Here is a 17,577-nt window from a genome sequence, read left to right on the forward strand (position 1 = left end):
TGCTGGCTCCATTATCCCAGCATCGGAGCAGACAGGTGACAATGTATTCACCTGGACCACGGCTGAAATCTTTTCGCATATCTCGCAGCTCACTCAGGGATAGGGATTGGGTGGTTCGTGATGGTGCTTTTTCATCATCCCTTACTAAATGAGCTGACTTCAGCTTCCAAGATTTCTTCTTGTGTATCGGGGTGACTGATACCAGCATGGGTTGGTTGTCTGGTTCAGCTGCAGTGCCTGTCATTGGGGTTGGAGTAGCCGGAGTGTCTGTCACAGAGGTTGGAGGTCGGGGTGACTGATACCAGCATGGGTTGGTTGTCTGGTTCAGCTGCAGTGCCTGTCATTGGGGTTGGAGTAGCCGGAGTGTCTGTCACAGAGGTTGGAGTAACCACAGTGCCTGTTGCCTGTCGTTTTGTCATCAGATCCAGAGACCTTCTCTTCCCCTTGAGGGTCCTGAATGGTGTTGAACAGGGGTACGCATGGGCCAGGCCCCAGCCCATTGCAGTAATTTGTGTCTCTCTGGAATTGCCAGGGTGACAGCATACTTTTTCCAAATACTTTACTAGTTTTTCAAGATTCTGCACTTGTTGAGGGGTGAAGTTCCAAAACACTGGAGGTGCCCACTCTCCTAGGTATTTGTCCATGCTATCCCACACACTCTGTCACTCATAACTATCCAGCCTCGGGGTAGATCTCTGGGTGGTATTCTTAAATAGTTGTTCAACCTTAAACAAGACCTGAAACACATTCAGGAGCAACAGGAACATGCTGTTTGAACATCCCAAGGATATTCAAAATTCTCAAGAATTCTCCTAGGTACCTAGCCTGGAGGAGAAGGGAAAGGTAAAGGAAGGTGTTTCCCCCATAAATTGGCTCTCCAAGGATATAATTCTCAAGAATTCTCCTAGGTACCTAGCCTGGAGGAGAAGGGAAAGGTAAAGGAAGGTGTTTCCCCCATAAATTGGCTCTCCAAGGAGAAAAGATACAAAGTGTAATTATTAATAGTTTCAGAGAGATGGCTCCAGAAGTACTGAGTTGACAGCAATGCTGAGTACAAATACCAGATTAGTCTCATGACCAGCCATTTTATCATATCATATTCTCCTAGGTACCTAGCCTGGAGGAGAAGGGAAAGGTAAAGGAAGGTGTTTCCCCCATAAATTGGCTCTCCAAGGAGAAAAGATACAAAGTGTAATTATTAATAGTTTCAGAGAGATGGCTCCAGAAGTACTGAGTTGACAGCAATGCTGAGTACAAATACCAGATTAGTCTCATGACCAGCCATTTTATCATATCATAAGCCAGTGTTACACAGTACAGCAAAACAATAACCTTAATCTTGTCCCCAGAGGTGATAAACTGCACAACAGGGAACATATACAGCAAGTAAGGTGTTACGTAACATAACTCTGAGAACATGCACAACAACTATAAGAGCAAATAAATCAACATTGCGACCAGTGACTATTAACCTAATAATGAATGCTTATAACAAATTTGCCTTAACACACTCTGGTCAGATCTGTCATTATGCCAACCCGTTGAGCCCCACGTTGAGCGCCAAAAAGGACTGTCATGGTTTAATCCCAGCCAGTGACTAAGTCCCACACTCACTCCCCCCCCAGTGGGGGGGGGAGAGAATCGGAAGAGTAAAAGTGAGAAAACTTGTGGGTTGAGATAAGAACAGTTTAATAATTGAAATAAAATAAAATAAAATAGTAATAATAATAATAGAATATACAAAGCAAGTGATGCACAATGCAGTTGCTCACCACCTGCCAACCGATGCCCAGCCAGTCACCGAGCAGCGGCCCCCCCGGCCAGCTTTCCCCAGTTTATGTTCTGAGCATGACGTCACATGGTATGGAATGTCCCTTTGGCCAGTTTGGGTCAGCTGTCCTGGCTGTGCCCCCTCCCAGCTTCTTGTGCACCTCCAGCCTTCTCAGTTGGTAGAGCATGAGAAGCTGAAAACTCCCTTGATTCATGTAAGCACTACTTAGCAACAACTAAAACATCGGTGTGTTATCGACATTGTTCTCCTCCTAAATCCAAAACACAGCACTGTACCAGCTACTAGGAAGAAAATTAACTGTATCCCAGTTGAAACCAGGATAACCACCTTTGTATCACTTCCCAGTTCAGCTGAGAAACATCTTGGGAAACTTTTGTGCTCATTCTGAACTTCAGCTGTGTGAGCTTGACATGCTTTCTGTTCTTTCTTTTCACTTATGTCAGCAAATAGAGATTGGATGTGTTTCTGAAGAAGATTCCTTGTTTTAGTCAGAAGTCAAGGGAATTATTTTGAATATTACGGTTCTCTGGCCTGTGTTATACAGGTCAGATCAGAAACTTCATCCCTAACTTTTATGAATTGCTGTCAAAATTCAGTACCAGTAATGAAACTGTCCTTTTAAGAACCCAAGTCATAACCAAAAAATCTATGCAAAGCATGGTGGTTTCACATTATATAGATTAAAAAAATAAGGTTTTGACTCATTTGCATGGTGGAAATAGGAAAACTTTTTTTAATCTATGCTTCAAGTAATAATTGAAAACTAGAAGTGTCATGTAAGTTTTGTGAGTTTTACGTAGTGTCATGATAGTGTTGAGATGCATAATAATGAATGTGATTGCCCTAAGGATCATTACGTAATTCACTGCAGGCTAGGGTGAGCTATGTGGTGTATTATACATACTCTAATTTCTCATTGCATCTTCTTTGCATAGCTGTCCAACTCCAGGATGTGATGGTAGTGGTCACGTAACGGGAAACTATGCCTCACACCGCAGGTAAGAAACAATGGGAAGCCTAAAGCAGGAAATAGAGCTACTTTTAGCTATTGTCATCCTTGAATATTTTTATCCTAACCATGGATAAGTATTCAAAAGTAATTTGCAGAAAATAATCCATACAGAAATGTGGCTAGGTTTCCTGGTTTTGTTACATTTTGTGAAGGTCTGGGCTCAATAGACTGATGGAGTTAAGCATCATATGCTTATTACTGTAGCAGCATGTCTTAGCTGAGACCTGTAGATAAGTCATTTAGTAAAGTTTTCATTTCCCTAAGTGTACAAGCACTCTCTGTACAGATGCTGGTGCATGAGATTTTAATGAGGTTTCTGCAGATATCTCTATGAATGGCTTTGAAATTCATAGATCTGCTAACATAATCTGAGGATGCTAAATATTTTCCTCAAAATAGCCTACTGTTAACCTAGGGGTTGAAACAATAATTTCCTGCCTTTCCTTTTGGGAGCAGGATGGAAGCAGTTTCTGCCTTTTCCCAGCCATGTTGACCAGATGCTCTACCTGCCCTTCATGCAGGCAACATAAAGGAAGGACTGTGTGTACCACTGCCTCCCCATGCAAAGCTTTACAGGGGCATAGAAACCTTTGGCCTTGACTGTATATCTTTCCAGTAATTTAAGAACTACAGCCTGATATTGGCTGCTCCTCCTTTGCCAAGAGCAAATATTTGAGGATCTCTTTTGTCCCATTCTAAGTCATAGATTGCCTGGAGGTTGCTGTTTTAAGAAAAAAATGTTTTAGTAAAACATTTCACATCATTTTTTTTCAGTGTTTCTGGGTGTCCATTAGCTGACAAGACATTAAAATCCCTTATGGCTGCTAACTCTCAGGAGCTTAAGTAAGTATTGATAATAGCAGAAATGTTATTGTTATTTATCTTCGATCAACATGTTCCCTAATTAATGCAGTTGTTAATTTGAATTGCTCTGAGTTACGTCAAACCTTTGTCCAAAATTTGAAGTGAATTGGTTTGAAAGTTTTTGAGTAAAATAGAGTTTACTTTTCTCCATTTGTCTTTCTTCATTTTTGTACCCCTTCATTTTCATGAATTAACCAGGACCCGGGGGAAAAAATTGTAAACACTAGGAGAGATGCTGCTCTCACAGTATTTCTGAATCAGAGAGAAATAGAAAATATCCAACATATAATACAGATCTGGCAAATAACTCAGTCTGATCCAGTTAGAATGAACTAGAATTATTTAGTTAGAAATAAATCTAGTTAGAATAAATCTAAAAATGAGACCAGAACTCCTGCAAATCTTTTTTTTATCATTCACTACCATATACTATGATTTTAATGTCACTGAAGCAGACATGAAGTCATATGATTTTGTGCTGGCATAAATCTCACCATGAAATGTCACTTACAAAAGGACTGTGCAGGCTCTGCTATATAGACAGATGTATAGGGACATATGAATATTTCAAAAATCTGTAGTCAAGAGAGGCACTGGCAACCAGTCATCTAGTTATTGAATTGGCTTTGTCAATAAGGATGTGAGGAAGAGGAAAGGATAATTAGCGTTCTTTCATAGCTTTGCCTCTGCAACTTGTAAATTGGATTCCATAATAGATGGCTTGGAAAAACTCATGAATGTGTGTAAAAAGGGGAGAATCCCGTGACTGTCCTTTCTGTCCTTTAGGTTCATCCCTAGTCCAGAGAGAAGAAAATAAAGTCTGATCATGGCACTATTATGCTGTTCTAATGGTATTAATAGTAGGAGTGACTACATTTAGGCTTGACTCAGTGTTTAGTCACAAGTTAGCTTCTTCAGATCAAATGTTAGTGGTATCATCTTCTAGTCCGACAACTTGAACTATTAAAAAAATGCTGAACTGATGGTAGCTATGGAGTTGAACCTGCTGGAGATGCAGCAAAATGGCAAAGAAAGGTCATTTATATGGGCAACTGTTCAAAGCAGTTCTCAAAGCCGGTAGGTAAACTGACACACTGGCACAATGCTTCAGTTTTTCCATCTTGGAGTCTCAGAGGTACAAAATTTAGTTTTAGTTTGTTTTAAAAAGAGCAGCACAAGAAGCAAGCAACTGACTTGTGAAAATGCTGACAAATTTGAAATCATTTGCTGAGTCATATATATTTGTCCCTGCTTTTGTTGGCTTTCTGCCATACATAGACACTCACACAAATATTTTGAATAGTTGCTCCTCATGCAGCCCCCCCATATTCATGTGTGAATAAGGAAATTTGCATACCAATATGGTTATTTTTCCACTAAAGCTTCTAGAGTTTTGGTCATGCCATAAGGAAAGAAGAGCAACAGCATATGACTTAAATGACAAACTGCACACTGTACGCCATGTATAATAAGTGAGTTGTGAAAGACAAAGTCAAAGTTCATGAACATTTCACAGACAGAAATATGTTGCATAACGCACTTAGCATTTAATTTCAATTAACTAGAAAAAGAGCAAAAAATCAAAATCTGTTCACAGACAATTTGCAAAAGGAAAAAGGGCTAAATAAAATTATTTTCCAGAAATGTACCACCTTATTTTAGCTTCCTGCAAACATTGTTCAGGTGAAATTTTAAACAAACCTCTGCTTTTGATAAGCGTTGGCTAAATGAAATCGTATGCCAAAAACTGCAATCGTGCCTGCACTGGTATAGTACAGTGATATCAATAGTTAATTTTACTATTGCTATGTGAGCAGAGGGCATAAATGCTCATAGAATGAGGCCACGAAAGTACCCTCATGTAGTTAGGCATGAATATGAAAAAGCTGTGTATTTTTTCCAAATGTTATTCATGTTTAATTTGCCAGAATCAAGATATGATTTTGGCTTTAATTATGAAACTCTAAGCCAGCAAAGATACGAGGCTTCCATGTGATCTACAGTTTGGAAATAAGGAAATTCTGTTCAGAAAGTCAGCCTTTGAGTCAGATTCAAGAAATTTTTATCTAAGGATTCTTGTTTGCACAGAGCAATCTAAGGTGGTCAAATTAAAACATACTAAAGTTGCCGATAACTCATAGATTTTAAAGCTATAAGGGAGAATTATGACTGATTATCCTGTTTCACCAAAGAGTTGCTTATCAAGCCTTAAAGAATTTTAAAAGTGTACTTTAGAAAGACATTTATTTACAGTTCAGAAACTTTAAGGAATAGGTAGTCAGTCCTATCCTTAGACAAGTTGTTTCAGTGGTTATATGTCAATTTTTGGAGAGATTCTAGCAGTTCTTATAGATAGGTTTCACAAAACACATTGATACTGATCCATATTCCACAAGCAGTATGAAATATTTCAGTCAATAGTTTTCTCAGCTGACCTCTGTGGGTTTGCCTTAACTAAAGTTCATATCCAACCATCCCTGTGAGCTTTCCAGGGAGTAGAAGTACCTAGCTATGCTCCTAGATCTGCAGCTCAGTGTATCAATTTTACGTGCAGTTGTAGTTCATTTATCTAAAGATAAAGCAACCCTCTTGGAGAAGGGAAAAAAACAGCAGGTACTCAACGCACAGTTATAAGAATTTCTGTGTGAAATCACTGAGAGGTTTGTTCTTGGAAAACAAACTTGATGAATTGTAAAAGAATCTGTAACCTACACCCACTTGAGGGTTGACATCTTTTAGCTTGAGCTCCTGAGGCCTCTGGCCCTCCAGTGTAAATCTGATTTTCTTGGCTCCGCACAGAAATCCAAAACAGGATGACTCCCTAAGTTGGGGCACCAGTCCAAACTCATCAGCCAGTTAAAAGCTGATGAAGATCCACAGTATTACTGACTGTAAGGCAATACATTGTTGGTGTATCTTCTATTGTGGAATTTCACAAAGATATAACCAATATTTGGAAAAACCAGCCCAGTGGTCAAGCTTAGGAGTCTTGCTAGTGAAGCTTCTTACTAATTTGTCAGTAGTCCACCTGAAATATCATCTTACAATTTCATCAGTATTGGTAATATCTCAGCCTCAAATCTTTAATAACCTGAATGTCTCCCACAAAGAGCTCTTACTGAATTAAAATCCACGTCAAGTCTATGCGGACAGCTCTTCCATCTGTGATCATCTGATAAAACAAGTAGCCAAAATTAATACCCATAGTATTTGGCAGGTGTTCTGGATTTACTTGTAAGCATTCACACTCTCCAGACATCTGCCCTTGCTGCCTGCTCCACATGACATTGTGCTCAGTCCTTGTCCACACTCAGACAGGTCAACATTTAGCTCTACACAGTCGAGCATATCTGGCACTCTGCAACCCACACCTCTACCTTCGCTGTCAGTGTGAGGCATGTCGTTCTGCCAAAATATTTTGTTCAGAAAATGTCATCATGAAATGTTTTGACATTATCTTTAAAAAAAAAAAAAAGTCTCCCCTTTCTTCAGTTGAAATTATCTGCTGAATTCTACTTGAATCAGTGAATAAATTTGGTCATATCCAAAAGAAATCACATTTTTGACAAATTAATTGTTCGCAGAAAAATAGTTTTAAATATTCTGTGAAGAGATACACCTGCACACTCAGATGTGATATTACAATTATATTTGTGGGTGTTTTCCATGTCAGCCTACCAACGACTAGATTAAATCACCCATCTCCTCACCTCAGGAAAGATTCAGTAACAACTGAGACCCTTAAGAGAGTATTGAACAATGCAAGTTTCCTTAATGGTTCATTACAAGATTACTTGGCACAACTCTTTCTGTAATTCTGATTCTCTGTAAAAATCACAGCATTCAAAAGGCCTTTAGGGATGCTTAGCATAAGAACTTTGTGCTGTATAATACAGAAACATAGAAATGGCTGGCACAACTTCTAAAGGTAAATATTTTTTTTGTGCTGCTTTATGTGCTGAGGTGTGTTTCTCTTCTCTTAAAAAAACCCCACCAAACCGAAACAAAACAAAAACCCCCACAAGAAATACAATAGCCTTAAATGAAAAACAAACAAAAAAAAGTATGAACTTCTGAGATGGAAGGTGCTACCAGTAAGGTCCTGCTCCAAACCCCACAGAAGTCAGTGGAAAGACCTACTGATTCCAGTAGGCTTTTGGAGCACATTCTTCATGTACAACCAACGAGCAAGAAGCCCACCCTCCCAGACCACGGGCAAAAACACAGTAACAGGCAGGTTTGTTTCTTTTCATTGTATGCACGTTTTAGCATTAAACGCTCGTACTTGAAAAGGCTTGTTTGTTGCACACACACACGGAAACCCCTTAACTATGAGACATAAGCATAATCCAATTGCCAGGCTTAATACCCAACCGAATCTAGTGCTAGAAAGATATGGTCCTGTTGTACGCTTACAGTGCTAGAATATACAAATTATTACATTCAAATTCTGGCTATCATTTACTGATGCCCAAAAGTAAAAACTGTCTCTCTCCTTCTATCTCCCCTTCTGTAAATACTGGTAAAGTGCTCATTTATAGCTGTACCTGAAAACACCAGAAGAATAACAAACAAACACATAACGGTAAATTTACAAATAGATCTATATCAAGCTGCTTTTTTTTCTTTTGTAATGTTGATCCTGTACAAGGAAAAATGTTTGGTGCAGTGTTATCAACTAATTAAATCTACACATCATATGCAATATATTTCACATTCCTTAGTAAAACTCTGTTATAAAAGAAAAAAAAAAACATATGAAAGGAGACTGCTCATTTTAAAAACAAAAATCAGCAAGAACTAGTTTTAATTATTCAATGGAAGCTCTGCTGTTCTTTCTTCCACCCTACACAAAATGTAGAATGTACACGTTATTTACTGTGTACCTTTGAAGCCATATTCTGTAAGCTCCCTATATTATTCCATAGGTGCCCGACACCTGGCTGTGACGGCTCTGGCCACGTGACAGGGAACTATGCATCCCACAGAAGGTAAAAACCACCCCATCGCACGGGGCTGCAGCACTCGGGGTTCTCGGCAAGGAGCAGCAGAAAGAGGTGGCTTTTATTCTGTGTGCTTCTTTCAGCTTATCTGGTTGTCCTCGTGCCAGGAAAGGAGGCATCAAAGTGACTCCTACCAAGGAAGAAAAAGAAGACCCTGAACTTAAGTGAGTACAAAAGCAGAGCTCTACCACCAGTGAAGGGGGAAAAAGCCCCTTAAGAGCTCAGGACTTGAGGCATCATAGGAGATGCCCCAGTTAATCTGAGCCACATGAGGATATGGCCTAGAGCTGGAGCCGAACCAAGTGTTTCTGCTTCTAGCGAAGCTGGTGGAGTCCATCACCTTGGAGCTTGAACAGTGAGGAAGGATCGCTATATCTGCTTGCATTGGTCCGATTATTTTAAACAGTGCTATGAAAGTGCCACTTGGTTGGAAAATTTGGCAAAATGAAGCAAAACAAATTATTTCTGCATGTAGTGAAACCTTACATGTCAGCTAATTAAATCAGAGTGGCACCTTAAAAATACGTCCCAGAGAACGTAAATATATGTCTCATGTCTTTCCTCTATAAATAAATTAAAATTTCACTTAAAGTGAAAACTGGAAACTCAGTACAGATTCACTACATTCCTAACTTGAACACACATCCCATTAAAATCAGTAAATGATAACTGCCAGAATATAGATATGAAGATTTAGTTGCACACAATGTTGTTCTTAATATTTGTTAATGATATATGAGAGGCTGCATAACACTGACAGAGCAGTGCAAAAAAATCCCAAACCTTTCTTTGCAAGTAAGATGAAACAAGTTTTCCAGGTACAGGAACCCACCCTCTGCTTCATGCCAGAAACCTAGATAGAGAAGAGAGAATGTTGACTTTCCATACGCTTGTAGAAGTGTGATTTATTGCCTGTGATAGAATTTCAATTTTCTTTTCTGGTAAAACACTATCCAAATGAATGTTTTAGTTTCTTAGGCTGTATGACTGTATTTTAAATTGCCAAATCTTAAGATCAGCTGAACCCCCATATCTCAGCTTCACACGAATTGGATGCTCAGGTACAGTGTGCCTCCAGGGACCGAGTCGTCATCCGTTAATGCAAAGTAGCACAGGCAGCTGGAATTATTTTCTCAGACTTTCTTGAGACTGTCATCGCCTGCTCTCTCCAGTGAAAACGAGGGTTCTTTTGCTGTGTTTCTGTAGATGTCCAGTGATAGGCTGTGATGGCCAAGGTCACATATCAGGTAAATACACTTCTCATCGCACTGCTTCTGGTTGTCCTTTGGCTGCCAAGAGACAGAAGGAGAGTCCCGTCAATGGGTCTTCACTATCCTGGAAACTGAACAAACAAGAGCTGCCACACTGTCCTTTGCCAGGCTGCAACGGGCTGGGTCATGTTAATAATGTTTTTGTCACCCACAGAAGGTATAACTTTGTGTTTTCTCTTTTTATTTTTCCTTAACATTCTACTGTTGAATTGGCAACATGTGAGGTTACAGTCTGAATAAATTGTGCTGAAGTCTTTTAAGTAACAACACAGTTTACATTGCAGCTGAAGTAACATGGGTCAGAATAACTTTCAGTGTGTTGGGATCAACTTTTTACTCTTTTTCTATGTTCCCATCGCAGTGTGACTTTCCAAGGTCTTTTCTTCAGATTAGCACAGTTTCTATATGGTTTAAAATTTAGTACAGTTCTTTCCCAGGCAAATATGGAGTTGTACCTCTATATCTTTTACAGAAAATGCAAATATTATTGAAATGTCACCAGAAAAGATTTAGCCAGAGCAATGGCTGCATTCATGTCATCTTTCTACCAGTGGAAAAGCTGTTTTCATAAATTTTGTATTTAAATAGCTAGAACCACACAAAAAAAGTAAACATGTAGAACTCATATGGATTACACAAGTTTGAAGTTATAACAATCTTCGAAAGAAAACAATCCCTACAAAGAAAACAATCCTTACAAAGCAGGACTCACACATATAACCAGTAAAAATAAACACTACGATTTTATATATCACTGTGAAAACAGTAGTCTAATTTGACCACATTCAATCAATATTACTCAAAGAATCTGACATAGAATCTGCATTAATACCTGGCAAAGTTTGGTCTCCTGTCTGCAATAGGAATTAAGTCTATATTCTGTACCTTCTTTGCTTTCTTTCTAACACTCTGAACCAACTTCTCTAATACAAGAATGTCCAAGGTGACTTGAACGAATTCAGTCAGAGTCCAGTGTTATCCTAACTTTATGGTCTACATCCCATGTTAAAGTCTTTACATTAGGACACTACCGTAAATTGGGGCTAATTAAGCAAATAACATAAATGTTATTTGTATGTTAGCTGGTTGCAACTCATACTACAGATGATTTCTGTCCTACATAAGGCTGGATCACACTCAAGATCTCGTTAGTTAAAATGAGGTAGTAAATATAGCTCTGTGATATGATATCCTTTCCTAGGACATTTGAAACCTAACAAGTAACCCATGGCTTTGAGACATTCTTCCAGTTAGTTATCTGCTCTGGCCAGAGATACTAAGCGGCATTTTAGAACTGGAGAACCAGCATCTTTCCCTGTACAGCTTTTGGCTAAGCCAGTGCGAAGCTAACTTTAACCCGCAAAAGCTTTTTTTTTTTTTTTTCCCATGTGGAAACACCGTGTCTGTTAGGATTTTTGGTTTTAATTTTTACACACACACAAAAATCAACCATTTTCCTATGGAACAAAATTTTCCTTCACTCCTTACTTGGCTACATCTGAATACAAATCCTTCTGCCAGTTCTTCAGCATATGGGTATTTCTTCTTTGTTATTTATAAAGACAGTATTAAGACAGTGCAATTCATCTTAGCCCTTTAGTGGGCTATAAAAATAGCCTCAGATAATTACCAGCTGATGAAATTGTAAGCTTTGAAATAGCAAAATGTAATTTAATGTGAACAGTGGTTAAAAAGCAAACTGACTATTTAATAGAACCATTCAAAAAGCTATTACAGTCTATAGGGTATATCCAGAGTTATTATTGTATTGATCATTATTATGTATCAACAAAATGATACAATAGTTGTGCACCGTGGAAATCATCCCATTGATTTTTTTTTAGTATAGTAAACTTGCCATTTTAAAGGACCATACTGCCCCTCTCCTCTGGAGAACAAGCCCTCAATAAAAACAACAGAGATTTTTTTTTTATTTATGTGTGTTGGAACTTCAAGAATTCTGTAAATGTATCATCACATAACTTAACAGTAGCTGCCACTGCTATTTTGATTACTCTGAAATATGCTTAAGAGTTGTTTACTTATAGGCTGAGATTTCTGTGCCAATTTTCAAGCTGGAATATACAGTTAAATGGCTCTTTATGAGTTAGGTCATTCCCCGAAGCTATGCTATAATGGAGATACTGATGTGACCTTAGGTACAGAGGTCTGTCCAAGTGCACGATAATATTGCCTGAAAGGATTGTTGCCATTTTCAAGTGGGTGCTAATGTTTTTTTTCCTATCCGTTTCAGCCTGTCTGGTTGTCCTCTGAATGCACAAGCCATAAAAAAGGGCAAAATTTCGGAAGAATTAATGACTATCAAGCTTAAAGCAAGTGGTGGTAAGGAGATTTGTAAAAGATGATGACATTTACTTGGATAGAAGGGCCCTGACTCCCATTTATACTTATGCCCCTTTATGCCATTCTGGCATTAATTCTCACTCCTTTCAGTTGTCTCTAGCAATAACAAATCTTGAATAACAAAAATCTTTGCATGATAGATTATAAAATTATTCTCATTTACATCGTGATAACTCAACCTTGAGGGTATGCTCTCATCTTGTCTCAGAGCATTATTTTTTTATTTGGAGATGTTTTCAATATTGTTATTACTAATAAATTATTAGTTACAGATCAGGAGGACTTAGCTATCTGATGACTAAGGTAAGAAGGGATAAATGTTATGTGCAGAAATTTACTCCTCTCCCTAACTTGAATACTACATCGTTTAGTATCTGTGCAGTACTTGAACAATTTTGCTAACCCAAGTGTAAAGGAACAATTAACAAATAGATATAGAGGGAAATATGTAGGAGTCTCCTTTCTTATACAGCATGCTTTAGAAAATTGGGCAGTGAGCCAGGATCCAGGGTACTTAGTCTTTATGCCTCCAACTGCTGAGCAAAACAGTTGTGTTACGTTGGGCAAACGAGTTTGCTTCCATGTGTCCATGTTTTCACTGGGGCAGCAACTGCTGCTTACAGATTTCCCAAGCTGGCTCCCCAGTAGACTCAATTCAGGGTTTTAGGTTTTAAAGCAGTAACAAGAGTGGCACAAACCTCTAGGCAGAGTTGGTCTCAGAGTGATACTAAGCAGAAAGAGGGACATGTATTGCCAGCAGCTGTAGCTGCTCAGTACTTTTCAGGACAAGGTTTTCATTAAAGACCTGATGTTTTTTTATTTGCTGTCTAACTCATGGGAATGTAAAAGCCTTCCTTACTTTTTTTTTTTTTCTGTAATGCTTGTTAGCTTCCTGACAATTTCCCTTTTGCTGTTATTTATATTTCACTATTTATCACATGTAAATAAGGCTGTGCTTCTTGAAGTTATTCTGCATAGAGATTTGCCCCCACAGAACTTCTTGCAAGATCAGAAGTAGGTACAGATGAGCTTACTAAAGTCAGCAGTTATACTAGTGGAGATGTTACCCTGGGGTGTTCCCTGCAGAACGAAGGGTTGCTGTTACGTTTCTTTTAAAATGAAAAAACCCATTGTAAATACCCCCTCATGTTTTATGATAAACTTTCCTCTTTCTGGGCAATTTTTCCTTCCTGTACCCTCCAGCTTGTAGTTGCATGTTGCACTGGAAAAAAAGAATTGTTAAACACAACGACGCAGAAAGCCCCTTCTATGTTTCAGCTCATATAGAAGTTTTACGGCTAGAAAACAATTGTGACAGTAAAGGCAAAGTAAGAGGCAATTTAAGGATCAATCATTTGATCAAAAGCTTGTTGTCTTCCTCTTGTTCAGTAACAGGTAATGCAGCTTCTTACTCATACATCCATTTACATATGGACACTTTAAATCTGATATTGGTATTTTTAACTATTTGCAGGTATTGAGAGTGATGAAGAAATCAGGCACTTGGATGAGGAAATAAAAGAACTGAATGAATCCAATCTTAAAATTGAAGCTGACATGATGAAACTTCAAACCCAGGTATGACATCGACGTGGAAGTTTTACCTTTTCTTATGCTGTGTTTAAACACAATAAATAAATTAAATGTTATGTAAATGCTATGTTTAAACACAGTTAGTCTCCTGTGCACTTGTTTTCCCATCACTCGGTGGCACTTAAAAGTACCAAAATCCTACATGCTTTTTTGTCAAGTCTTTATTTGTTTGTTTTCTGTAAATAAGCAGCAGATTCCTGGGTATTGTCTTAAAGATCTGGTGAATGACAAATTCAGGGCAGTTTGGAGCTAAACTTGGCAAGCAGAAAAACCATATTTACCAAATAAAACATTCATTTTCCTTTGTTGACCAAACCTCTGTTGACCAAACCTTGCAGTATCCCATGACTGCGGTTTTTAGGGAGGATATTACCTCTTACCACACACAGCGAGTTGGCTTTGTTCTTATGTGTACCTAAGAAAATCTCCTTAGTTCAGTTCGCCCACTGTCAGTTATTCAAATAGTTTGAATTTTGCCTCCAGGCAACACCTGGTGAAGAATGGATGCCTTTTGCTAATTTGTGTAGCAGATGAGTTTGACGGGAGCTATGGAAAAGAGTCATTCTCTTTCATTCTTTTGTATACTGGAGAGGTTAAATTGGCTTTAAGGCGCTGATAGTGGTTCTATGGAGCGAGCTGAATACGTTCATCGCTACAGAGACTCCTATATGCACCTGGGAGTTCACCTGGGCAGACTAGGTAAAAGCAAGAGCAGAAGTTTGCTCTTATTTTAGGAATAAGAGTTTAAGAAAAAAGTTCCTAAATGAGATCTGGGAACTGAATATAAGTCTAAACTGATCTAAAACAAACTGAGTGTAACCATACCCCTCTGTATTTGTACCACACTGGAATGTATAGTGTTGATTCATGCTGGTTTTGTAATAACCACCGCGTGTATGGTCTAAATAAGGGTGAAGTTTATGCCACCTATGCTGGATCTAAATGATCCTGCTTCACACTGCAAAGGTTGTGGGGATATCCATCCCAAATTGCACTGCAGTGAGGGGCAGGGGGGTGTTCAGTGTCTCAGGACATTTATTTCAGTTCTCTCTGGTGATCACTGCACTGTTTGCACAGGTATTGCCCGATTTATGCAGTCAGATTTCTTCTCCTCGGACTTGCTCCCTGGTGAAGGCAGTCTGACCAGCAAAGCCTGAACTGAACTACAGCTGAAGCAGCACATGGCAGTCCCCTACATGGCTTGCTCTATCTCCTTTTAATCTAGCCTGGCCAGGTGTTAGGCTGCTGCGAGCATGCTCCGGAGGAGAGGTTGTAGTGAATCACAGGCAGGCAAAAAGGGGTTCCTCCCCCTGGGGACAGTTTTGATGTGTGACGGTGTGTGAGGAAGGGAAGTAAAGTGGCCACAGCAAGAGACATTTAAGTAATGGAGAGGTGTGCATCCTAACGAGGAGAGGGTAGGCAGAACAGCCGTGGACGTGACTCCATCACTCTGTGCCTTGCAGAGCCATGGCCAGGCACAGGGGTGGCAGCCCTTGGTTCTGCCTTGCCCCGCTGCCCGCTGTGGAGCGAGGAGCTGGGCAGCGGGGAACCAGGCCCTGCCATTGCTGCCTTTGGTTTTTCAGCACTGCTTTTGACATATAAGCCTTCAGAGCTGAGTATATTCCCATCACTCTCACGCTAAAAAGATACCATTTTGCTACCTCGGATGCTTTTTCCTGCTCTTTCCAAACCCCTCATTTCCATTCTGTTGGTCGGAGATCATCTTTGAGATGATTGTTGTGCGCTCAACCACTCAGTTTCCTTTCCACTCTATTTTTCTCTTATTGTTTCCAGCGCCAGCCCTGTCGCTAATCCCAGCCAGCCCACAGCTCTACCCTCCACCCAGGAGCGGGGCAGGAAAGTAGCACAACAGCTAATACCCGTGCCCTTGCTATTGTGGTCAATCAGCAGGAATGCTGTAAGAGCAGGACAGCAATGTAAACATCAGCCTCCTTTCTCCTTCCCTCCACCAGCCCTGCGGCCACAGTCTCCATCCCAGCTCCACACTGACCTTCCCCCCTGAGCTCAATTCCCTCCTCCCGCTGCGGGGCACCCTCCAGTGTCTCGCTGCCACAAGGTTTCTCCGTGAACCAGCAGAAAAGTCCATCAGTTCAGAGTGAATACAACCTCTTCCTTGCTCTGAATATTCTGTGGAGAAGTTATGTCTATCCTAAAAAACCCATACCTGAGTTTCAGATTCATCGTGGCCCCTCTCATAATCACGACTGCCATTTTGGGTTCAAACTGCAGTTGCAACGCTGCCAAGGGTCTTTCTGTGTGTTTGTGCCTGCCTGTGTCTTTTAGATCACATCTATGGAGAGCAATTTGAAAACAATAGAAGAAGAGAACAAACTCATAGAGCAGAACAACGAGAGCCTGTTGAAGGAGTTAGCTGGCTTAAGCCAAGCCCTCATCTCCAGCCTCGCTGACATTCAGCTTCCACAGATGGTAAGACCACAGCCGGCAGCTTCGCACCTTCTTTGAGACTGTTTTACCAGTACTTGAAGGAGATGAGCAAGCTCAGGGACCAGCAGGAGCACTGGAGCTGCATTAGCAGAGAGCTCTTTTAGCCTAATTTACTTTGCAGAGATGCTGGATCATGAAATCTGTGTGATAGCAGGCGCAGTTGCTTCCAGGACTGAGCCAGCCCTGGTATCTCCGCGCTATACCGCACTGTGCAGGACAGGCCTTTCCCTCGTCCCTCCCTATCTGAATGTCCACCCTGCACAAAGAGTGAAAACTTCACATCAAGAATCCTTATTTACTCTGCTCCTAGGTCAAAACTTTAACCTGTTTCATACAGGCGATTTTTCTGGAGCCAATAAAACTCTACCTTCTTGAAAAACTCCACGTCCTTGATGTCTTACTTGCAAACGCAGGCCAAATCCACAAAGGTGCTTGGGTCTCCAGGGTTACAGTCCCCTTTCCCAGTCTCAAGAGTGCCGCTGGGAGATTAGGTGAGGACAGTTACGGGGACGTCAGCCACAATCCCAGAGCCAAACAGGCCACAATAAAAAAGCAAGTTACACTGACGATAATATCCCCAACCCCTTTTCTTGCTTGGAGAGTGTGTGGTTCCCCCAGCGCATGCAACTCCCTTCATTTCTACAACCCCTCCGTTAATTTGGATGGCTGCCCTGTTTACGACTTCTCCCCAGTTGCCATATCGCTGCTTTTCCATGCTTTGGGGCTGGGTGTTTGGGGGTTTTTTTGGCCTTAATTTTCTCTCCTACAATTATAATCTGTTTTGTCTTCATTTAGGGGCCAATCAGTGAGCAGAATTTCGAAGCATATGTAAATACACTCACAGACATGTACAGCAATCTGGAACGGGACTATTCCCCCGAATGCAAAGCTCTGCTGGAAAGTATCAAACAGGCAGTGAAGGGCATCCATGTGTAGGATGTGAAAGCTGCTGGGCAACAGAAATTACTTAACAGCAGTAAACTCCAGATGGATCTGTTAGGAGTTCATGTACTGCTAAGGGGTGTAGGTTGCCATGCTGCATTTACAATTGCAACATTGCACTAATTTTTTCCCAGCTGACACAAAAAATAGAATAAAAACACAACAGACTATTTGTATTAACAGCAATGCACTCTGTTAGTATATTGTATTTATTTCAGTACAATTCCTTTTTTTTTCTTCTTTTGCACTCAGTTTTTGTAAAGTGAATGT

General features: G+C 40.1%; 1 protein-coding gene across 1 annotated transcript in view; it reads left to right on the forward strand.

Moving 5' to 3' along the window:
* Nucleotides 1–17,374, forward strand: part of ST18 (ST18, C2H2C-type zinc finger) — a 242,159-nt gene extending 224,785 nt beyond the window's left edge. The window contains exons 15-23 of the mRNA XM_019474600.1: nucleotides 2,728–2,790; nucleotides 3,579–3,647; nucleotides 8,597–8,659; nucleotides 8,755–8,835; nucleotides 9,878–10,099; nucleotides 12,197–12,285; nucleotides 13,781–13,884; nucleotides 16,204–16,347; nucleotides 17,161–17,374. Of these exons, the coding sequence (XP_019330145.1) occupies nucleotides 2,728–2,790; nucleotides 3,579–3,647; nucleotides 8,597–8,659; nucleotides 8,755–8,835; nucleotides 9,878–10,099; nucleotides 12,197–12,285; nucleotides 13,781–13,884; nucleotides 16,204–16,347; nucleotides 17,161–17,301 (976 nt within the window). The 3' untranslated portion in view covers nucleotides 17,302–17,374. The remainder of the gene's footprint in view (nucleotides 1–2,727; nucleotides 2,791–3,578; nucleotides 3,648–8,596; nucleotides 8,660–8,754; nucleotides 8,836–9,877; nucleotides 10,100–12,196; nucleotides 12,286–13,780; nucleotides 13,885–16,203; nucleotides 16,348–17,160) is intronic.
* The last annotated feature ends 203 nt before the right edge of the window (nucleotides 17,375–17,577 follow it).

This window comes from Aptenodytes forsteri, unplaced genomic scaffold (assembly GCF_000699145.1).
Source record: "Aptenodytes forsteri isolate BGI_AS27 unplaced genomic scaffold, ASM69914v1 Scaffold139, whole genome shotgun sequence".
Classification (NCBI taxonomy): Eukaryota; Metazoa; Chordata; class Aves; order Sphenisciformes; family Spheniscidae; genus Aptenodytes; species Aptenodytes forsteri.